This window comes from Eucyclogobius newberryi, unplaced genomic scaffold, assembly GCF_026437365.1.
Source record: "Eucyclogobius newberryi isolate DKJ021-1_F unplaced genomic scaffold, fEucNew1.0.hap1 SCAF_11, whole genome shotgun sequence".
NCBI classification, from domain to species: Eukaryota; Metazoa; Chordata; class Actinopteri; order Gobiiformes; family Gobiidae; genus Eucyclogobius; species Eucyclogobius newberryi.
This window is the reverse complement of record NW_027315735.1, coordinates 13,912,341-13,937,353: the sequence shown is the minus strand read 5'-3', so window position 1 is coordinate 13,937,353 and position 25,013 is coordinate 13,912,341. Positions and strand designations below refer to the sequence as shown.

At 44.7% G+C, this 25,013-nt stretch overlaps 1 protein-coding gene across 1 annotated transcript; it reads left to right on the top strand.

Moving 5' to 3' along the window:
* The first annotated feature begins 500 nt into the window (after positions 1-500).
* LOC140347633 (inward rectifier potassium channel 2-like) lies at positions 501-24,782 on the top strand. Its single transcript, XM_072434203.1, has 3 exons — positions 501-1,844; positions 24,047-24,198; positions 24,727-24,782. Exons 1-3 carry the CDS (start codon positions 631-633, stop codon positions 24,780-24,782), a joined length of 1,422 nt encoding a protein of 473 aa, XP_072290304.1. The 5' UTR covers positions 501-630.
* The last annotated feature ends 231 nt before the right edge of the window (positions 24,783-25,013 follow it).

Genomic DNA, 25,013 nt, shown 5'->3' with positions numbered 1-25,013 from the left:
AGCAAAATTGCAGTAATAGTAGTAGTAGTAGTATTTGTTGTATTTTCTGGTCACAGGTTTGATGTGTTTCTAAGAGACTGAGCTAATGAGGAAAGTCTCTGCAAAGTTGGAACCTCTGAGGACCAGGACCAAAACAAGGACTAAACCAGAACTCAACCAAGACCAAAAAGGACTAACCAGATCTAGTCCAAGTGTTCATTGTTTATCGATTTTAAAAAATGACAACGATTATATCTAATGGATCAAAATGAGTGTTGGCAGGAGACACAGCTGTAGGTGAAGTGTGCCGCTGCCAGGTCTGTGATGCTGTGAGCTCCACACTCTCACGAGATGGTGCGTGGTTCAACATGGGGCGCGCTGCTGCTAGCAAGAAAACAAACGTTCTCATAGATAAATAGACTCATCCACCTCAACTGATTTGTCCTAATCATCCCCTCCTCTCAAAACGTTTGTATTTCACTGCTCCTTGATGTAGTTTTACTCATGTCTTCTCTCCTCAGATGACCTGTTCTCCGCTGTGACCTGCTCCTCCTGTGGTGGACTCGTCTCGTTTCTCATTGGTCGCAGACTCTAAACTCCGCTCTGGGGCAGGCGGCTCAGCGCTTCCTCCTGAAGCTCCAGGTCGAGGGAATGGGAAGCGCTCGAGTCAACAGTCAACACGTTAACAGCAGTCGCTACAACTCCGTGTCCTCGGATGAGATGAAGCTAGCCACCGCTAACGCCACACCCAACGGCAAAGCCAAAGCGCCACGTCCGCAGAGCCGCTTCGTGAAGAAGGACGGTCACTGTAATGTGACGTTCGTGAACATGAGCGAGAAAGGCCAGCGTTACCTGGCTGACCTGTTCACCACATGCGTGGACGTGCGCTGGAGATACATGCTGCTCATCTTCTTCCTCGCCTTTGTCCTATCCTGGCTCTTCTTCGGCTGCGTCTTCTGGCTCTTGACGCTACTCCACGGCAACAGCAAGTGTGTGTCTAATGTGGGCACCTTCACCGCGGCCTTCCTCTTCTCCGTGGAGACGCAGACCACCATCGGCTACGGCTACAGATACGTGACGGACGAGTGTCCACTGGCCGTGTTCGCCGTGGTGCTGCAAAGTATTCTGGGATGCATCATTGACGCCTTCATCATCGGCGCCGTCATGGCCAAGATGGCCAAACCCAAGAAGCGCAATGAGACGCTGGTGTTCAGCCACAATGCGGTGATTGTGCTGCGCGATGGCCGGCTCTGCCTCATGTGGCGTGTGGGAAACCTGCGGCGGAGCCACCTAGTGGAGGCGCATGTGCGCGCGCAGCTGCTGCGCTCGCGAGTCACAGACGAAGGCGAGTTTATCCCTCTGGACCAGACCGACATAAACGTGGGCTTTGACAGCGGCGTGGACCGGATCTTCCTGGTGTCGCCCATCACTGTGGTGCACGTGATTGACGAGCAGAGCCCGTTCTACGCGCTGAGCCTCGCCGGCCTGCAGGGGGCAGACTTTGAGGTGGTGGTGATCCTGGAGGGCATGGTGGAGGCCACGGCCATGACCACACAGTGCAGGAGCTCGTACCTCGCTCATGAGATCCTCTGGGGCCAGCGCTTTGAGCCGGTGCTGTTCGAGGACAAGAACTGTTACAAAGTGGACTACTCCAGGTTTCACAAGACCTACGAGGTCCTGAACACGCCGCGGTGCAGCGCCCGAGACCTCGCCGAGAACAAGTACCTGCTGCAGGACTCACACTTCTGCTACGAGAACGAGATGGAGCCTGAGGAACTAGAGGACCAAGAGGAACAAGAGGAACCTAAAGAGAGGGGAGAGGACAAAGAGTCTGAGCAGGGGGAGGAGTCAGAGCGGGGGAAGGAGTCAGATTGGAGGGAGGAGTCAGAGCGGGGGGAGGAGTCAGAGCAGAGGGAGGAGTCAGAGCAGAGGGAGGAGTCAGATGGGTCAAACAGACTCGGCACAGGAGAGCAGCGTAACCTGTGAGCTGACCTCACCTACTAAGCTGCGATAAAGCTCTGCCTCTTAAAGGGGCGTGGACGGTACGGCTGAAGTCCAGCCTGAAGTGAAGGGGGTGGAGTCTGTGAAAAGGGGGTGGGGCCATGCTTCTGGCACTGTTTCACATGGAGGAGGTTTTTACTGAAAATGACCAATAATGTAATGATTTTAGTCACAACAAACGTGTTAAATGTTTCAAAACTCATAGAATAATGAAGTTTTGAATGGTCTGTTCAGCTTCTGGTGAATGTTACCTTCACCAGAAATGTGAAGATGATTTCACTTTGTTATTTGAATGTGTTTTATTTATGACGATAGCGTTAGCATTAGCATTGAGACACCAACTCGTCCCTTATAAACACACTCTGATCCGTCATGATTTAGTCTTTTTAGACTTCAGGTGCTTTTCCCGACCTCCGACCTCCACGTGTCAAGAACGTCTCAGTTTGTGTGAAACGTCTCAAAGAACGCTTTGTGTTTGATTTGAAAGACAGAGTGTTTACTTTGGTCCAGGTCTCCGTCTCATTCTCACCTGGTTAGATAAAGGTTATAAATACTCAAATAAACTCTGTTAGCTTAGCCTGCGTGCCGCTGTGCACGGAGCCAATGTGCTGAATGTCCTGTCTTTTCTCATCCCCAGTCAAAGCTCTAACTTTCACAATCCTAAACCTGTTCGATTCTACATTTACAGCAAGCCATAAATGCCAACATATTACATATCATCTGAAATTTTATTTTCTCTGAACACTCTCTATTTTACATTCTCGAGGCCTGTAATATTTCATACAGATGAAGTACAACTCTTATCTGAGCGCGTGCGGCGTTCTGCTTCTGCTAAACGGTTTCCAAAGTGATGAGGGCGGAGCTTCAGTGCTGCTAACGCTGTCGCTCGACACTATTTTATATATTGTATCATTTACGTTCATGACAAAAGGCCCACGACTTCTGGTACTGAGCAGTTTTGGATGAATTCTGCCGTTTGTTTGCGATGTTTTTTGAATTCAGGTCCAGGGCCGGCCCAGCCTATAAGCGAACTAAGCAGCCGCGTAGGGCCCCGAGGCGTTAATAGGGCCCCCAATCTGGCAACCCGTCTTATGAGAAGTGCAAGCGCAGCGTGCGCCACTAGTGTAGTAGCGCTGCTGGCGCGGCAGCGCACACAGCGGTAACATATAACGCACAAACTGCATTTATTTGTAATGACAATCTGGCAACCAAGACACCAAACCTGCGCTGATTGGTCAACTTCATTGTGCGCGAGCAGAACGAGAGCAAAACATAAACACAACACAACGTGGTCCTCATGTCCAGAAGAATATGTCTCCTGATGCCGAAAAACGAAAGAAGAAACTTCTTGACGATGTAAAGAAACTGCAAACTCAACAACACTTTCCAGGTATTGAACTTCTCTTACAAAGAGACGGTTAGTGCTGCTGTTTGAAACAACACGATTCTGTCACGTTAGTTCGCTCAGGCTGGAGGCGACGAGAGCTCTGCCCCGCGCATAATAATATGTGTCTGAATGAAAGATAATAAGTTTCACATTTACACCAGCCCGGTAGTGTCAGCTGCAGGTGAGGCCGGTGAGGGGCCTCTATGGCCCAGGTCACTAAGAGGCGGAGATCCGGTCCGGACGAGCGCCGTCTCGTCCAGAACCTCTGACGTGAAACTTTGGAGTGAACAGTGTGCGGCCCCTGTCCCGGGCCCCTGTCCCGGGCCCCTGTCCCGGGCCCCTGTGCAGCCTCACTTAGAGATGAGCGGGTTTGAGTTTGCGTCCCTCTCTCTCACATCACCATGTGTGAGATCAATCGTGACTCGTGATGTCTGTTTCACTTTGACTTCTTAACGTGCAATAAGAGGAACGTAAAGGTGCAGGAGTCCAGTGTGTGGTGTTCTGATCAGAACAAACATTTATATTGTAATTCACTTTTAATAGAGCAATAAAACATTTCAATTCATTTAAAAAGCATCATTAGACTATTTGTTATAAATTATAATAAATTGATAGTGAAAAATAACCAGACATATTATGATTACGTCTGTTATAGAATAATACTATATATTTTTATACAAAAGTGGCAAAGTTGCAGAAACGCAGTCTCTTCACTAAAGCTAGGTTTGGACCTTCACTTCTCGTTCTGTTCATTCTCTGGGAATAACATGTTTGCACTGTTTTATCAGTGTTAATTGTTAATCAAGCAATGCTTATGCCATTTGTTTAATTTAATATAACTTGTTTTGTCACTTTGGCAAGAAGGAACAGTTGGGAGCTGTAAAAGATAAATTAGTAAAGTAACTATTACTTTTACATTTTCAGTTAAAATTAATAAATTTGACCATAATTATTTTTCATAGCCATTATTGTATTGAGTAATTAAGTACACTAATGTATTAATAACTGGCTTTAGTCATTTTCTCCTGGCACAGTTTCATCACATCATCATTTTATAGCATTACAACCTCAACATTTTACTCTTACTTTAGCCGGCTGGACCACATTAAAATGCACCAGAGGACCCAAAAAAGTCTGAAACCCCCCCCGTTCATTAATTTAAACTGCTAATGTGGCTGTAGACCCTTAACAGCCACAAATACACACAAAAACATATCTGGGACGTGTGTTATTTGTACAGGGAGTAGAGGTGATGTCAGCGGAATACCAAGTTGCATTGTGGGATTTAAGTTAGCAATATTTCAGCTTGTGAGGTGCTGAGAATAAACTAACTGGCAAACGGATGCCCTGGAGTTTTGGTGCGCTTTGTTTGCGTTGAAGAAAGTTCCCATATGTGAATTGTTCACTGACAATGGCAATAAAACTGATTCTGATGACGTGGTGAGGGGCCCCCAAAAATGTTTTCGCTTAGGGCCCCCTGAAGGCTTGGGCCGGCCCTGTTCAGGCCTTAAGCGACGGGACGAGTGCAGTTTGATGTCTGTTGTCAGTAAAATACAACATGAAGTATTTATAAATGTGTAAAATGACGAGGTTTAGGAGCTTTACTTATACTACATCCTCAGTTCATGTGTTTTCGGTGTTTTTCCAAACCAAACGAGCCGAATCTTCCTGTGCGTTTGGCAAAGGTTTCATTTCGAGTTTTACGCCAACGTTTGTACCAGAAACGTTCTTTTACTGTTGGTTATTTCTGATGAACATTTTGACATTTGATCAAATCAAATCAATTTATTTTTGTAAGGCCCAAAATCACAACAACAGTTGCCTCTGAGGGCCACAGGGAGAAATGAATCAACAATGTATGTTGTGGCGATGGAGTCAGACAATGTCTGTGGTGGCGAGGGACGATGTCCCATTTGATGCTTTAAGTTCAGACGCTGCAGACGAACAGGATCGAAAGGTCTCAATATGAAACTTTCCTCACCAAAATGTCACGTTTTCACACAGAAATAACACATTTTCGGGGGAAAAACTGCCAAAATGTCACGTATTTGGGACATTTAAATGTGCCCACATTTTAGACACAGAAACGTTCACAGAGGATTTTGGATTTCTGATGGAGTTTGTGACTAAACTCGATGTGAGTGAAAACTGGCCTTATTTCTTGGACTTGAGAGTGTGATAAATGAGGCTCAGAACCTTGTGTGGGAGGAGCATGTCTCTGTGGGAGGAGCATGTCTGTGGGAGAAGAACAGACTGGACAGGTCAAAGGTTAAATGAGAGAGAAACTGGCCTTGTTTTTCCTGCAGTGTCTGGTCTTAAAGTCCTTTGTGTTTTTAGAGTCTTTCCACAGTTTTCTTCATAATCAACAGTTTGTTCATGACTGTAGCTCCAGCAGTGAAAACTCAGGGCCATTTCATCCCGAGGGCCCACAAAACTTGACTTGAGGGCCACATTTAGCCCCCGCGCCATAGTTTGAACAGCCTTATTGAAATATCTGCATGTATGAAATGTCCAAAGTGTTCATGAGCTTCTGACGCAGCTGTAAATACCTCCAGATGTTTCCGTCTTCCAGGAGAAAAGACACCGTTTTTATATCAAATTTGTATCGTTTGTATCGAACTTTTCAATAAAAATCTAAACTTTTTTCATTTTGTGTTTCTTTTTTGTTGAGGCAGTTTCAGGTTGAAAAAGAAAAAAAGAAGTAAAACCAAAATGATTGAGAGGTTTTGATAAAGAAAATACCAAAAACAGAAACAAAGAACAATAGAGAATTTTTAAATTCACAATTTTTGTGGGATTATTTCTGGAAGAAATATAGAACCAAACCAGGTCTAAATTTAGACCTGGTTTAAATTTAGACCAGGTCTGAATTTAGATCTGGTTTAGTCCTGGTTTAGATCTGGTTTAGTCCTGGTTTAGACCTGGTTTAGACCTGGTTTAGTCCTTGTTGTTGAGTGGTGTGAAGCCGGATTTGTCTCAGTCTAAACAATCATAGTTTTTAAAAGCGTTTTATTTGAGCCAAAGCGTCACAACAGGAAGTGACGTCAGCACACTTCCTGTCCCATGTGTGAAGTCAAGATCTGAGCCAGGTCCTGAACTCAATGGTTTTCAGCTCGATGGGCCACTTTATAACTGCACTTCCTCCTGCCTCAGAAAACATGACAAAATACTTCAACTATAGTCAACGAATAGTTTAATTTAATTGAATCTTAATTTGAAGGGTGACAGTGCAGAGATATTGAAGAGCTCATTTCCATCTGTGGCCCCTGATTTAGTGAAATAGTTTACCGGCCCGTGACAGCAGAGTTACTGGTCAGATCTGTGGAGAGGCAACGCTCACAGCGAGAAAACGGCTTTTTAAAGGTGTTTTTGAGCAATAAAATGCTCACTTAAGTAAATGCAAGAGATCCGTTTAGTGCCATACTGTGGAACCTTCATACTGTGGAACCTTCATACTGTGGAACCTTCATACTGTGGAACCTTCATACTGTGGAACCTTCATACTGCGGAACCTTCATACTGCGGAACCTCATACTGTGGAACCTTCATACTGTGGAACCTTCATACTGTGGAACCTTCATACTGTGGAACCTTCATACTGTGGAACCTTCATACTGTGGAACCTTCATACTGCGGAACCTTCATACTGCGGAACCTCATACTGCGGAACCTTCATACTGCGGAACCTCATACTGTGGAACCTTCATACTGCGGAACCTTCACACTGTGGAACCTTCATACTGCGGAACTTCATACTGTGGAACCTTCATACTGCGCAACCTTCATACTGCGGAACCTTCATACTGCGGAACCTTCATACTGTGGAACCTTCATACTGTGGAACCTTCATACTGTGGAACCTTCATACTGTGGAACCTTCATACTGTGGAACCTTCATACTGTGGAACCTTCATACTGCGGAACCTTCATACTGCGGAACCTCATACTGTGGAACCTTCATACTGCGGAACCTTCATACTGCGGAACCTCATACTGTGGAACCTTCATACTGCGGAACCTTCACACTGTGGAACCTTCATACTGCGGAACTTCATACTGTGGAACCTTCATACTGCGGAACCTTCATACTGCGCAACCTTCATACTGCGGAACCTTCATACTGCGGAACCTTCATACGGCGAACCCTTCATACTCTGGAACCTTCATACTGCGGAACCTTCACACTGCGGAACCTTCATACTGCAGAACTGAGGAACTTCATACTGCGGAACCTTCATACTGCTGAACTGCGGAACCTTCATGCTGTGGAAACTTCATACTGTGGAACCTGCATACTGCGGAACCTTCATACTGCGAAACCTTCATACTGTGGAACCTTCATACTGTGGAACCTTCATACTGTGGAACCTTCATACTGCGGAACTGCGGAACCTTCATACTGTGGAACCTTCATACTGCGGAACTGCGAAACCTTCATACTGTAAAACTTTCATACTGTGGAACCTTCATACTGTGGAACCGTCATACTGCGGAACCTTCATACTGTGGAACCTTCATACTGTGGAACCTTCATACTGTGGAACCTTCATACTGCGGAACTGCGGAACCTTCATACTGTGGAACCTTCATACTGTGAAACCTTCATACTGCGGAACCTTCATACTGCGGAACCTTCATACTGCGGAACCTTCATACTGCAGAACTGAGGAACTTCATACTGCGGAACCTTCATACTGCAGAACTGCGTAACCTTCATACTGTGGAACATTCATACTGCGGAACTGCGGAACCTTCATGCTGTGGAACCTTCATACTGTGGAACCTTCATGCTGTGGAACCTTCATACTGTGGAACCTGCATACTGTGGAACCATCATACTGCGAAACCTTCATACTGTAAAACTTTCATACTGTGGAACCTTCATACTGCGGAAACCTTCATACTGTGGAACCTTCATACTGTGGAACCTTCATACTGCGGAACTGCGGAACCTTCATACTGCGGAACCTTCATACTGCAGAACTGCAGAACTTCATACTGCGTAACCTTCATACTGCAGAACTGCGCAACCTTCATACTGTGGAACTGCGGAACCTTCATACTGCAGTACCGTCATACTGCGTCATACTGTGGAACCTTCGAACCTTCATGCTGCGGAACCTTCATACTGTGGAACCGTCATACTGCTTCATACTGCGGAACCTTCATACTGTGGAACCATCATACTGCGTCATACTGTGGAACCTTCATACTGCGGAACCTTCATACTGTGGAATCTTCATACTGTGGAACCTTCATACTGTGGAACCTTCATACTGCGGAACCTTCATACTGTGGAACCTTCATACTACGGAACCTTCATACTGCGGAACCGTCATACTACGGAACCTTCATAGTGCGGAACCGTCATACTGTGGAACCTTCATACTGTGGAACCTTCATACTGCGGAACCTCATACTGTGGAACCTTCATACTGTGGAACCTTCATACTGTGGAACCTTCATACTGCGGAACCTCATACTGTGGAACCTTCATACTGTGGAACCTTCATACTACGGAACCTTCATACTGCGGAACCGTCCTACTACGGAACCTTCATAGTGCGGAACCGTCATACTGCGGAATCTTCATACTGTGGAACCTTCATACTGCGGAACCTTCATACTGCGGAACCTTCGTACTGTGGAACCTTCATACTGTGGAACCTTCATACTGTGGAACCTTCATACTGTGGAACCTTCATACTGTGAAACCGTCATACTATGGAACCTTCATACTGCGGAACCTTCATGTTGTGGAACCTTGATACTGTGGAACCTTTGAACTGCGGAACCTTCATGCTGCGGAACCTTCATACTACGGAACCTTCATACTGCGGAACCTACATACTGTGGAACTTTCATACTGCGGACCCTTTATACTGCGGAACCTTCATACTGCGGAACCTTCATACTGCAGAACTGCGGAACCTTCATACTGTGGAACCTTATTACTGCGGAACCTTCATTCTGCAGAACTGCGGGTACTTCATACTGCGGAACCTTTATACTACAGAACTGTGGAACCTTCATACTGTGGAACCTTCATACTGCGGAACTGCGAAACCTTCATACTGTAAAACTTTCATACTGTGGAACCTTCATACTGTGGAACCGTCATACTGCGGAACCTTCATACTGTGGAACCTTCATACTGTGGAACCTTCATACTGTGGAACCTTCATACTGCGGAACTGCGGAACCTTCATACTGTGGAACCTTCATACTGTGAAACCTTCATACTGCGGAACCTTCATACTGCGGAACCTTCATACTGCGGAACCTTCATACTGCAGAACTGAGGAACTTCATACTGCGGAACCTTCATACTGCAGAACTGCGTAACCTTCATACTGTGGAACATTCATACTGCGGAACTGCGGAACCTTCATGCTGTGGAACCTTCATACTGTGGAACCTTCATGCTGTGGAACCTTCATACTGTGGAACCTGCATACTGTGGAACCATCATACTACGGAACCTTCATACTGCGGAACCGTCCTACTACGGAACCTTCATAGTGCGGAACCGTCATACTGCGGAATCTTCATACTGTGGAACCTTCATACTGCGGAACCTTCATACTGCGGAACCTTCGTACTGTGGAACCTTCATACTGTGGAACCTTCATACTGTGGAACCTTCATACTGTGGAACCTTCATACTGTGAAACCGTCATACTATGGAACCTTCATACTGCGGAACCTTCATGTTGTGGAACCTTGATACTGTGGAACCTTTGAACTGCGGAACCTTCATGCTGCGGAACCTTCATACTACGGAACCTTCATACTGCGGAACCTACATACTGTGGAACTTTCATACTGCGGACCCTTTATACTGCGGAACCTTCATACTGCGGAACCTTCATACTGCAGAACTGCGGAACCTTCATACTGTGGAACCTTATTACTGCGGAACCTTCATAGTGCGGAACCGTCATACTGCGGAATCTTCATACTGTGGAACCTTCATACTGCGGAACCTTCATACTGCGGAACCTTCGTACTGTGGAACCTTCATACTGTGGAACCTTCATACTGTGGAACCTTCATACTGTGGAACCTTCATACTGTGAAACCGTCATACTATGGAACCTTCATACTGCGGAACCTTCATGTTGTGGAACCTTGATACTGTGGAACCTTTGAACTGCGGAACCTTCATGCTGCGGAACCTTCATACTACGGAACCTTCATACTGCGGAACCTACATACTGTGGAACTTTCATACTGCGGACCCTTTATACTGCGGAACCTTCATACTGCGGAACCTTCATACTGCAGAACTGCGGAACCTTCATACTGTGGAACCTTATTACTGCGGAACCTTCATTCTGCAGAACTGCGGGTACTTCATACTGCGGAACCTTTATACTACAGAACTGTGGAACCTTCATACTGTGGAACCTTCATACTGCGGAACTGCGAAACCTTCATACTGTAAAACTTTCATACTGTGGAACCTTCATACTGTGGAACCGTCATACTATGGAACCTTCATACTGCGGAACCTCATACTGTGGAACCTTCATACTGTGGAACCTTCATACTACGGAACCTTCATACTGCGGAACCGTCCTACTACGGAACCTTCATAGTGCGGAACCGTCATACTGTGGAACCTTCGAACCTTCATACTGCGGAACCTTCATACTGTCGAACCGTCCTACTGCGTCATACTGTGGAACCTTCATAGTGCGGAACCGTCATACTGTGGAACCTTCATACCGTGGAACCTTCATACTGCGGAACCTCATACTGTGGAACCTTCATACTGTGGAACCTTCATATTGTGGAACCTTCATACTGCGGAATCTTCATACTGTCGAACCTTCATACTGCGGAACCTTCATACTGCGGAACCTTCATACTGTGGAAGCTTCATACTGTGGAACCTTCATACTACGGAACCTTCATACTGCGGAACCGTCATACTGTGGAACCTTCATACTGTGGAACCTTCATACTGTGGAACCTTCATACTGTGAAACCGTCATACTATGGAACCTTCATACTGCGGAACCTTCATGTTGTGGAACCTTGATACTGTGGAACCTTCGAACTGCGGAACCTTCACGCTGCGGAACCTTCATACTACGGAACCTTCATACTGCGGAACCTACATACTGTGGAACTTTCATACTGCGGACCCTTCATACTGCGGAACCTTCATACTGTGGAACCTTCATACTGCGGAACCTTCATACTGCGGAACTGCGGAACCTTCATACTGTGGAACCTTATTACTGCGGAACCTTCATTCTGCAGAACTGCGGGTACTTCATACTGCGGAACCTTTATACTACAGAACTGCGGAACCTTCATACTGCGGAACCGTCATACTGCGTCATACTGTGGAACCTTCGAACCTTCATACTGCGGAACCTTCATACTGCGGAACCTTCATACTGTGGAACCGTCATACTGCGTCATACTGTGGAACCTTCATATTGCGGAACCTTCATACTGTGGAACCTTCATACTGTGGAACTTTCATACTGTGGAACCTTCATACTGCGGAACCTTCATACTGTGGAACTTTCATACTGTGGAACTTTCACACTGTGGAATCTTCATACTGTGGAACCTTCATACTGTGGAACCTTCATACTGTGGAACCTTCATACTGCGGAACCTTTATACTGTGGAACCTTCTGGGCTGAAGTCTTCTCTGTGGAGCAGCAGGAGGTGGAAAAGTGCCTCAGTGCAGCTTTAACATTTAAGAAGCTTTGTCTGTGTCATTGTGAACCGGCTCCTGCAGGACTCACCTGCTCCTTCTGCAGGTGAGTCCTGTTGTTTACCTACCGTTGCCGTGGAGACGCTGGCACTCAGCTGAGGTAGCCATTAGCAATGCAACGCTAACGTATAAAGCCAACAACACACTGCAGGTCATTGGGGACATCTGAAACCTGAAACATCTCCTGAAAAACTAGACTCAACAAAAAATCTGATTAAATACAATAAAAAAAGACTCAACTTTAAAGAATTGACTACATTTGAAAAAGTTGGCAAAACTTAATGCCTCAGATTGTGTCAGATAACCTCCCTGTGCCTCAGATTGTGTCAGATGCCCTCCCTGTGTCAGTCAGATTGTGTCAGATGCCCTCCCTGTGTCTCAGATTGTGTCAGATGCCCTCCCTCCCATGGTGTTTGTTTCATTAGCTGGTGTTAGCGTGTGACTAGCCTCGTTAGCCTCTGGTCACTGACACTGTCCCTGATTGATGACCTCACCTCGACCTCGTTACGGTGGGTAATGGGGCGCGCCTGAGATCTCCATGGCAATGAGAGCCGGGAACAGCTACAGAAGAAAACAACAGCAGCAAACATCCACCTACAGAAGACAAAGATCAGGACGAAACACGCCAAAGACCTGGCCCTGGCCCTGGCCCTGGCCCTGGTCCTGGTCCTGGCCCTGGTCCTGGCCCTGGTCCTGGTCCTGGTCCTGGCTCTGGCCCTGGTCCTGGTCCTGGTCCTGGCTCTGGTCCTGGTCCTGGCCCTGGCCCTGAATAAGTGGGTCTAAACATGATGTTGCATTGGCCTAAACTATCTAAATCTTAAGTTGTGTTGATCTCAGGAGCTTCTAAAGTGTTGACATTGTGTGTGTTTTGTCCAGACTCAAGTTCACGGCTCTGATTCTTCAAAATCTCTATCGAGCGTCAGCTTCCTGTTTCTGGAGGAAGTGGTGTGTCTTTTCAAGGAGGATTGGGCTCTAAATTTAAACTCACAGCTGTTCAGCGCTAACGACAGCTGCAGACGCTAACAGGAAGCTAACAGGAAGCTAACAGGAAGCACTCACGGCCAAAGGGAAGCTAACAGGACGCAAACATGAAATGCCAGGTCAGAGGTCAGCTTCTGAAGCTGCTGTGTCTGAGTCATCAAACCTCTGGTTTTTGAGCCTGTTGATAATGATGATTAGTCCTACATATTATTGCATTGGAACAGAATGGCCATATTTGTGCTTATATTATAGAAAACAGATGAAACAAACAAAATTAAAGCCGCAAGCGGCATCCAACGGCCCTCACGGGCCGCCGGCCTTCCGACTCTGCGCTTTCGACTTGATAAAGATGGCGCCCTTATTGTGTTTTGAATTAAAAAAGAACTTGACAGACGGCGACACATTGGACATGGCCAATCCAGGGTAAACGAACACAAGTGTCAGTCAAATTTGCTGCTCCGCCGCACAGAGACCGTAGCACTTAGAATATAAATATGGATAACTTTTGATGCCCCACTTGTGTAGATGATATTGCCCAAAGTAAAGCTTGATCGGGCTATTGCCCACGGAGGAGTTTGTTAAAGTGTGAAGCGTAAATGTGAACATTTCAAGGATTTAGCGTTTTTCCCATCTGTGGCAGTATATTTGCAGCTCCACGGCACAGAGACCGTAGCACTTAGAATCAAAATATGGATAAGTTTTGATGCCCCACTTGTGTAGATGATTCTCCCCAAATATGAATTTGATCGGAAAATCGCCCTAGGAGGAGTTGGTTAAAGTGTGAAGCGTAAAAATGTGGTCATTTAGAGATTTCGCTGTTTTCCCATTTGTGACATATATTTGCGGGTCCGCAACACAGAGACGGTAGCACTTAGAATCAAAATATGGATAACTTTTGATGCCCCGCTTGTGTAGATGATTTTCCCCAAATATGAGTTTGGACAATCAGACAATCGCCCTAGGAGGAGTTTGTTAAAGTGTGAAGCGTAAAAATGTGGTGATTTGAGCAATTTCGCGATTTTCCCATAAGGATAACATGGGATGTTTCTGTCATCGCTACGGTTACGCCGTACAAAATATGACTTTGGCTCTCATACTTTTATGATCAGGATGGCAAATTAGAATTTTGTGCAAAATATCATGTAATTTGGAAAAACTCTATTGTTTATAGGCCACTCTTGAGGCCAAATAGTCAGAATTCAGGGAAATGTTTGCGGCTCCGTCGCACAGAGACCGTAAAAGTTATCCTTAAAATTTGGATAACTTTAGATGCCCCACTTGTCTAGAGGACGTACACCGATTTTGAGGTTCGTGGGCAAAACGCACTAGGAGGAGTTCGTTAAAAGTGTGAAACATAAAAATGTGGATATTCGAGAGATTTAGCAATTTTCCCATAGGGATAACATGGGAGGTTTCCGTCATGGCTACGGCTACGCCGTAAAAATTAAGGCATAAGTTTGATTGGCCTTTTGCTCGGGACCCCAAAATAGAATTTTGGGCAAAGTTTAGAACATTTGTGTAAAACCAGTTTTTGTCCATCAATGTTCACTCAAAGGCAACTCTGTAGGGGGCGCTATCGCGCCCATTTCAATTTTTGTCATCCTAAACTGGTCCAAACTTGAAAGTTTAACAACTGATTCAAATTTGGTCCTAATCGGACTCGTTTTGATCAAATGGGAGCAATTTTTAGATCTGCAATATTCCAAAATAAGTTGTCCAACTTTGCGGCTGCGCCGCACACAGACCGTAAAAGGTATCTCAAAAAATTGGATAACTTTAGATGCCCCACTTGTCCAGAGGACGTACGCCGATTTTGAAGTCAGTGGGCAAAACGCCCTAGGAGGAGTTCGTCAAAGTTTGACGTGAACAAAATGGCTAACACAGCGTGTTTTCATTTTCAAAGGAAGATGGCGGCCATAGGGTAAGTCTGGGGGCGTGGCCACAATAATATTTTTTTTTGTCTTCAAGAGAGGAATGCGTGTCCCGAATTTCGTAGCTTTACGCCAAAGTTGACCTCGGGGCGTCTCCCATAGGCGCAATGTATTTTGACTTTTGTTGGTGGCGCTGTCGCGCCATTTTTTAACGAAAAAAAAAATGGCCCAGAAAAAATCAAATTTTTCGCCAATTCTGAATTTTGGGCAACGTTTGGTGAGTTTTTGAGTATGTTCAGGGGGTCAAATTAGAGCTCAAAAAGCAGAAGAACAAGAAAAATAAAAATTAAAGCCGCAAGCGGCATCCAACGGCCCTCGCGGGCCGCCGGCCTTCCGACTCTGTGCTTTCGACTTGATAAAGATGGCGCCCTTATTGTGTGTGAATTAGAAAAGAACTTGACAGACGGGGACACATTGGACATGGCCAATCCAGTGCAAATCAACACAAGTGTCAGTCAAATTTGCTGCGCCGCCGCACAGAGACAGCAGCACTCTGAATATAAATATGGATAACTTTTGATGCCGCGCTTGTGTAGATGATATTTCCCAAAGTAAAGCTTGATCGGACTATTGCCCACGGAGGAGTTTGTTAAAGTGTGAAGCGTAAATGTGAACATTTCAAAGATTTGGCGTTTTTCCCATTTGTGACAGTATATTTGCAGCTGCACGGCACAGAGACCGTACCACTTAAAATCAAAATATGACTAATTTTTGATGCCCCGCTTGTGTAGATGATTTCCCCAAATATGAGTTTGATCGGACAATCGCCCTAGGAGGAGTTTGTTAAAGTGTGAAGCGTAAAAATGTGGTGATTTGAGCGATTTAGCGATTTTCCCATAAGGATAACATGGGATGTTTCTGTCATCGCTACGGTTACGCCGTACAAAATATGACTTTGGCTCTCATACTTTTGTGATCAGGATGGCAAATTAGAATTTTGTTCAAAATATCATGTCATTTGGAAAAACTCTATTGTTTATAGGCCACTCTGAAGGCCAAATAGTCAGAATTCTGGGAAACGTTTGCGGCTCCGTCGCACAGAGACCGTAAAAGCTATCCTTAAAATTTGGATAAATTTAGATGCTCCACTTGTCTAGAGGACGTACACCGATTTTGAGGTCGGTGGGCAAAACGCACTAGGAGGACTTCGTTAAAGTGTAAAACATAAAAATGTGGATATTCGAGAGATTTTGCGGTTTTCCCATAGGGATAAAATGGGAGGTTTATGTCATCGCTACGACTACGCCGTAAAAATTAAGGCATTTGTCTGATTGGCTTTTTTGATCGCGACGCCAAAATAGAATTTTGGGTAAAGTTTAGAAAATTTTTGTAAAACTAATTTTTGACCTTCAATGTTAATTTAAAGGTCACTCTGTAGGGGGCGCTATCGCGCCCATTTCAATTTTGTCATCATAAACTGGTCCAAACTAGAAAGTTGAACAACTGATTCAAATTTGGTCCTAATCGGACTTGTTTTGATCAAATGGGAACAATTTTTAGATCTGCAATATCCCAAAATAAGTTGTCCAACTTTGCGGCTGCGCCGCACACAGACCGTAAAAGGTATCTCAAAAAATTGGATAACTTTAGATGCCCCACTTGTCCAGAGGACGTCCGCCGATTTTGAAGTCGGTGGGCAAAACGCCCTAGGAGGAGTTCGTCAAAGTTTGACGTGAACAAAATGGCTAACACAGCGTGTTTTCATTTTCAAAGGAAGATGGCGGGCATAGGGTAATTCTGGGGGCGTGGCCACAATAATATTTGTTTTTTGTCCTCACGAGAGGAATGCGTGTTCCGAATTTCGTAGCTCTACGACAAAGTTGACCTCGGGGCGTCTCCCATAGGCGCAATGTATTTTGACTTTTGTCGGTGGCGCTGTCGCGCCATTTTTTAACAAAAAAAAAAATGGCCCAGAAAAAACAAAATTTTTCGCCGATTTTGAATTTTGGGTAAAGTTTGGTGAGTTTTTGAGCATGTTCAGGGGGTCAAATTAGAGTTCAAAGCGCTGAAGAAGAACAAGAAAAATTAAAGCCGCAAGCGGCATCCAACGGCCCTCGCGGGCCGCCGGCCTTCCGACTCTGCTCTCTGCATTTTACAGAGTTGGCGCAAACGCAATTGTCTAAGAACTAAGACAGTGACACATTGGACATGTACAATGCTGTGCTTAACCAGTGCAAATGAAGACAAATATCGGTCAAATGTGCAGCTCCAGCGCACAGAGACCGTGACACTTGGAATAAAAATATGGATAACTTTTGATGCCCCGCTTGTGTAGATGATTCTCCCCAAATATGAACTTGATCGGATAATCGCCCTAGGAGGAGTTTGTTAAAGTGTGAAGTGTAAAAATGTGGTCATTTGAGAGATTTTGCGGTTTCCCCATAGGGATAACATGGGATGTTTCTGTCATCGCTACGGCTACGCTTTACCAAATATGACTTTGGCTCCCATACTTTTATTTTGGGGATGGCAAATGAGAATTGTGTGCAAAATGTCATGTCATTTGGAAAAACTCTTGTTTATAGGCCACTCTGAAGGCCAAATAGTCCAAATTCTGCGAAAAGTTTGCGGCTCAGCTGCACAGAGACCGTAAATGTTATCCATAAAATTTGAATAACTTTTGATGCCCCACTTGTCTAGAGGAGGTACACCGATTTTGAGATCGGTGAGCCAAACGCACTAGGAGGAGTTTGTTAAAGTGTGAAGCGTAAATGTGAACATTTCAAGGATTTGGCGTTTTTCCCATTTGTGACAGTATATTTGCAGCTCCACGGCACAGAGACCGTACCACTTAATATCAAAATATGGATAATTTTTGATGCCCCGTTTGTGTAGATGATTTTCCCCAAATATGAGCTTGATCGGGCAATCGCCCTGGGAGGAGTTCGTTAAAGTGTGAAGCGTAAAAATGTGGTCATTTTAGAGATTTTGCTGTTTTCCCATTTCTGACATATATTTACGGGTCCGCCACACAGAGACCGTAGCACTTAGAATCAAAATATGGATACGTTTTGATGGCCCGCTTGTGTAGATGATATTCTCCAAATATGAACTTGATCGGACAATCGCCCTAGGAGGAGTTCGTTAAAGTGTGAAGCGTAAAAATGTGGTGATTTGAGCGATTCTACGATTTTCCCATAAGGATAACATGGGATGTTTCTGTCATCGCTACGGTTACGCCGTACAAAATATGACTTTGGCTCTCATACTTTCATGATCAGGATGGCAAATTAGAATTTTGTTCAAAATATCATGTCATTTGGAAAAACTCTATTGCTTATAGGCCACTCTGAAGGCCAAATAGTCCGAATTCTGGGAAACGTTTGCGGCTCCGTCGCACAGAGACCGTAAAAGCTATCCTTAAAATGTGGATAACTTTAGATGCCCCACTTGTCTAGAGGACGTACACCGATTTTGAGGTTGGTGGGCAAAACGCACTAGGAGGAGTTCGTTAAAGTGTGAAACAGAAAAATGTTGATATTCGAGAGATTTAGCGGTATTCCCATAGGGATAACATGGGAAGTTTATGTCATCGCTACGACTACGCCGTAAAAATTAAGGCATTTGTCTGATTGGCTTTTTTGATCGGGACGCCAAAATAGAATTTTGGGTAAAGTTTAGAATATTTTGGTAAAACTAATTTTTGACCTTCAATGTTAATTTAAAGGTCACTCTGTAGGGGGCGCTATCGCGCCCATTTAAATTTTGTCATCATAAACTTGTCCAAACTAGAAAGTTGAACAAATGATTCAAATTTGGTCATAATCGGACTGTTTTTGATCAAATGGGAGCAATTTTTAGACCTGCAATATTCTTAAATAAGTTGTCCAACTTTGCGGCTGCGCCGCACACAGACCATAAAAGGTATCTCCAAAAATTGGATAACTTTAGATGCCCCACTTGTCCAGAGGACGTACGGCAATTTTGAAGTTGGTGGGCAAAACGCCCTAGGAGGAGTTCGTCAAAGTTTGACGTGAACAAAATGGCTAACACAGCGTGTTTTCATTTTCTAAGGAAGATGGCGGCCATAGGGTAAGTCTGGGGGTGTGGTCACAATGATTTTTTTTTTTTGTCCTCACGAGAGGAATGCGTGTCCCGAATTTCGTAGCTTTACGACAAAGTTGACCTCGGGGCGTCTCCCATAGGCGCAATGTATTTTGACTTTTGTCGGTGGCGCTGTCGCGCCATTTTTTGACGAAAAAAAAAATGGCCCAGAAAAAACAACATTTTTCGCTGATTCTGAATTTTGGGCAAAGTTTGGTGAGTTTTTGAGCATGTTCAGGGGGTCAAATTAGAGATCAAAGCGCTGAAGAAGAACAAGAAAAATTAAAGCCGCAAGCGGCATCCAACGGCCCTCGCGGGCCGCCGGCCTTCCGACTCTGCGCTTTCGACTTGATAAAGATGGCGCCCTTATTGTGTGTTGAATAAAAAAAGAACTTGACAGACGGCGACACATTGGACATGGCCAATCCAGTGCAAATGAACACAAGTGTCAGTCAAATTTGCTGCGCCGCCGCACAGAGACCGTAGCACTTGGAATAAAAATATGGATAACTTTGATGCCGCGCTTGTGTAGATAATTTTTCCCAAAGTAAAGCTTGATCGAGCTATTGCCCACGGAGGAGTTTGTTAAAGTGTGAAGCGTAAATGTGAACATTTCAAGGATTTGGCGTTTTTCCCATTTGTGACAGTATATTTGCAGCTCCACGGCACAGAGACCGTACCACTTAAAATCAAAATATGGATAACTTTTGATGCCCCGTTTGTGTAGATGATTTTCTCCAAATATGAGCTTGATCGGGCAATCGGCCTAGGAGGAGTTCGTTAAAGTGTGAAGCGTAAAAATGTGGTGATTTTAGAGATTTCGCTGTTTTCCCATTTCTGACATATATTTGCGGGTCCGCCACACAGAGACCGTAGCACTTAGAATCAAAATATGGGTAAGTTTTGATGCCCCGCTTGTGTAGATGATATTCTCCAAATATGAACTTGATCGGACAATCGCCCTAGGAGGAGTTTGTTAAAGTGTGAAGCGTAAAAATGTGGTGATTTGAGCGATTCTACGATTTTCCCATAAGGATAACATGGGATGTTTCTGTCAACGCTACGGTTACGCCGTACAAAATATGACTTTGGCTCTCATACTTGTATGATCAGGATGGCAAATTAGAATTTCGTTCAAAATATCATGTCATTTGGAAAAACTCTATTGTTTATAGGCCACTCTGAAGGCCAAATAGTCAGAATTCTGGGAAACGTTTGCGGCTCCGTCGCACAAAGACCGTAAAAGTTATCCTTAAAATTTGGATAACTTTAGATACACCACTTGTCTAGAGGACGTACACCGATTTTGAGGTTGGTGGGCAAAACGCACTAGGAGGACTTCGTTAAAGTGTAAAACATAAAAATGTGGTAATTTGAGAGATTTTGTGGTTTTCCCATAGGGATAACATGGGAGGTTTCTGTCATCGCTACGACTACGGCGTAAAAATTTAGGCATTTTTGTGATTGGCTTTTGTGATCGGGACGGCAAAATAGAATTTTGGGTAAAGTTTAGACAATTTTGGTAAAACTAATTTTTGACCTTCAATGTTAATTTAAAGGTCACTCTGTAGGGGGCGCTATCACTGCCATTTCAATTTTGTCAGCCTAAACTGGTCCAAACTAGAAAGTTTAACAACTGATTCAAATTTGGTCCTAATCGGACTGGTTTTGATCAAATGGGAGCAATTTTTAGACCTGCAATATTCCAAAATAAGTTGTCCAACTTTGCGGCTGCGCCGCACACAGACCGTAAAAGGTATCTCAAAAAATTGAATAACTTTAGATGCCCCACTTGTCCAGAGGACGTACGCCGATTTTGAAGTCGGTGGGCAAAACGCCCTAGGAGGAGTTCGTCAAAGTTTGACGTAAACAAAATGGCTAACTCAGCTTGTTTTCATTTTCAAAGGAAGATGGCGGCCATAGGGTAAGTTTGGGGGCGTGGCCACAATGATTTTTTTTGTTTATCCTCACGAGAGGAATGCGTGTCCCGAATTTCGTAGCTTTACGCCAAAGTTGACCTCGGGGCGTCTCCCATAGGCGCAATGTATTTTGACTTTTGTCGGTGGCGCTGTCGCGCCATTTTTTAACGAAAAAAAAAATGGCCCAGAAAAAATAAAATTTTTCGCCGATTCTGAATTTTGGGCAAAGTTTGGTGAGTTTTTGAGCATGTTCAGGGGGTCAAATTAGAGATCAAAGCGCTGAAGAAGAACAAGAAAAATAATAATAATAATAATAATAAATATAGCCGCAAGCGGCAATGATCGGCCCTCGCCACGCCGCCGCCACGCCGCCGCCACGCCGCAAGAGGAGCCCCAATTGTCCTTTTATTACGCCTACTGCTGAATCTGTGACGCTGTCACATCTTCTCCCCTTTGTTTTACCATCAAAAAGCTATTTTATTTTGAATTCTTGGCAAAATGTGCGGCTTTGCCGCACAGACACCGTGACTCTTTGAATGAAAATGTGGATAACTTTTGATGGTCTTGAAGATGAGTCTCACCAAATTTCAGGTTAATAGGGCTGACGCCCTGGGAGGAGTTTGTGAAAGTCTAAAGTGTAAACATGAAAGGTTTCGGTCATCGTTACGGCAACGCCATAACAATTATGACATGAGTCATTGACTTTTTTGATGGGGATGCTAAAATTGAGTTGTGTGTCAAATTTCATATAATTTCGCAAAACTAAACATTTAACCTCCATATAAAATCTGTAGGGGGCGCTGTGGCGCCAAATGAATTTATTTCACTTCAAGTAGGTTTAGGGCAAAGAGTTTAACAACTGATTCTAATTTGACGCAATTCGGACTTTATCTGCGCAAACGGCAGAAATTTTAAATATGGGAGATTTCTGAAATTCTAGCTACAGTTTGCGGCTTCGCCGCTCAGAGACCGTGAGAGGTATCAATGTAATTTGGATAACTTTTGATGTCCCACTCCTCAGTAGCATTTTCACCAAATTTCAGCTTTTTAGGGCCAACGCCCTGGGAGGAGTTCGTAAAAGTACGACGTTTGGAAAAACTCCGAAGTCATGTTTAGCCATTTTTGAAGCAATATGGCCGACATTTGGTTGGGCGGACGGCATTGCCGTAATAATATTTTTTACTTCTCTTGTCACCATCTACCTCTGCGCCAAATTTCATGATTCTACGATCAGATTTTTTTTGGGTCATTTCCCATCTCTCAATGCATTTTTGGTACATTTGGTGGCGCTGACGCGCCAATTTTTTTATTTTAGAAAAGGGAAATAGCCAGAATGTAGAGAGGCACGATTTTTAGAGGTGTGCAAATTTTTGTGACTTTTCGTCAATGTTCACTGGGTGAAAAATAGGGGGGTTGGTCCCGAGAAGAAGAAAGAAAGAAAGAAAGAAAGAAAGAATAATATTCCGATGCGAAAACAATGTTTCCCATTTTTCAAATATCATAAACTATACATTTTCGGAAAGCGCTCGCGCTTTCCTACCTCATGGTGTGGGTCCCTGGTCACTGACGGGTACTTTCGATAATTTTGAGTGGGCTCCGCCCACTTTGTGTTTTTGGCCCTCTATACAGTAATAATGTTCAATTTTTGCATTACATGCTTATATGCACGGAACATGCAAGAGATGGGGAACGTATTCGTGAGCTACTTAGCGCAAATGAGTGCTTTATATGGGGATGACGACCGCCGAAGCGGTCGTCATCCCAATGTAAAGTGCTCGTTTAGTGCGAACTTTTGCACGGGCTTCGCCCGTTTACAACGGTAATGTTCCATTTTCCTACAACTAATTAGTATGCACGGGGCGTGCATGAGTGGAGGAGTGCGTTAGTGAGTGTTTGGAAGTGGGCGAGCGCTTCACGCTCGATTTCGTGCGCACTACGTGCGCACTTTCGCAGCCGTGCTTCGCACGGCCTTACGAGATTAATAGGCCTCTCGCCAGCTTGTGGCGCTCGGGCCTAATAATATTTTTAGCAAAAACAATATAGCCGTTTCCACTATAACAACAAATTATACATCGTTTGAAAGCTCTAAGCCTTCCCCATGCCGCCATGGGGTGGAATCATCATTACGAGCGCTTACGCGCTCGTCACTCCCCATTCCGTCGGGATGCCCCGCCCACTCCCCATAGACTTCCATTGATTTGAGCAGATACAAGCATGGCCCATGCCTGCGGCATGGATTCTCGCGTACAGGACGATGCCAGGAGGGTTTTTGGAGGAATGCAGCGCTTCGCGCTGCTGTTGTCAACAATTTGTGAATGGGCATTGCCCATTCACAAATTGTTGAAAGAAAAATTGTTGAAAAAAAAATTCACAAATTTTTATTTCTGTCATAGCAGGAGTAAGTATGCATGATCCATGCCTTCGGCATGGGCTAGTTCACTGTATTTGCTAGGGGCGACGGGATGCGCCCGCATTTTTTTGGTCAGACAGTTGCAACGCTGCCTTCGGCAGCGTTGCGGGAGCAATAGGCCCTCCGCCCTGCTGGGGCTCGGGCCTAATGAAGGAAAAGACGAACTCTTAAAAACACATCGCTCACTTTTTATGATGACTTTTCTTTAGATGTTTAGCTCTAATCTGGAAAGGAACGTCTCTGTTTCAAACAACAGAGGGGGCGGAGCAGAGGAAGACACACACTGTAACACACACACTTAAGTAAAAGTACAAAGGAGTGTCCAAAGTATTGTCCAGTCAGTGTAAAAAGTATTTGGGAAAAAACTGCTCAAGTAAAAGTAAATAAAAAGTGTCATTTAGGTTTGATTGATGGAGAAAAAAGGAGCTGTGTTTGGGTGAGGTCCAGTTCCCACGGAGCAGACACATTTCTCCATGAAAAGAACTGTTCCAAAACGTTCTAGAGGTAGAGCATGTGTGAAAATCACTCCAAGCTGAACTTCTTATGGCTGAAAGCAGGTGGTGACTGTGGTCAGACCGTCTCCAAACCGCCACAGTTTCCTGGATCCTCTTCTCGGGGCAGATAAAGCCATCATTTCCTGCGCTCTTCCTGCAGGTTTGAGTCGTACGTGAGCATTTTGGAAAGCGCGGAGTCAGGAGCGGCCGGCGTGGAAGTGAAGTCGCTCTCACAGGACGTAGTTTGGATTCAAGTGAAGGAAGTGCGTTTGGTCGAGATCCAGACGTTTACAGAAACACATGATGCGAAAGGTTTGAGCATAAATCTGACACATTAATGAGAGTGTGTTTTAGTGACGCAGGAGAGGAAACACACACACACACACACAGACACACACACAGACACACACACACAGACACACACACACACACACACACACACAGACACACACACACACACAGACACACACACACACACACAGACACAGACACACAGACACACACACACACACAGACACACACACACACACACACACACACACACACACACACTGGACCAGTATTTAAGTTCAGACTGTGCTTCAGCGACAGAAATACAAGTTTGAAATCAGTTGGGGTGAGTTTAGAGCCTCTACTGTGTGAAGCATATGTCCTCAGTGACCGGAAACCCCCCTATGTCCCCCCCTCGCCTCCCCCCTCAGTGTGACGCAGCTCCAGTCTCCACCTGCTGGAAAAACACAGCAGCTGCGTTGCTATAAAAACACAACTCTGAATAGAACTTTTTTTTCCAGCTCCTTCGGTCTGATGAGGCTAACTTTAACTCCTTTGGTTTGGAAACAGCTGACCGTGAGCCGCCGTCCAATCAGAGCACAGCATCCCCCGAATGCAGCCTCTGATTGGTCCAGACATGAGGAAACGTTTCAAAAGTGTCTGGACTTGGGGTTGTTCAGATTTATTTATAGATCGTTGTGGACAATTTAATATTTGAGGGGAAATTATCTAAAAAAAAAAAAAACACTTTATAAATATTTAAAATGTAAAAATATCTAAAATGTTAAAAGGTCCTTAAGATTTTGTAAAACATTAAACTCTGTCTTGTTTCTAAAGTTTGAGTGGAACAAAACATT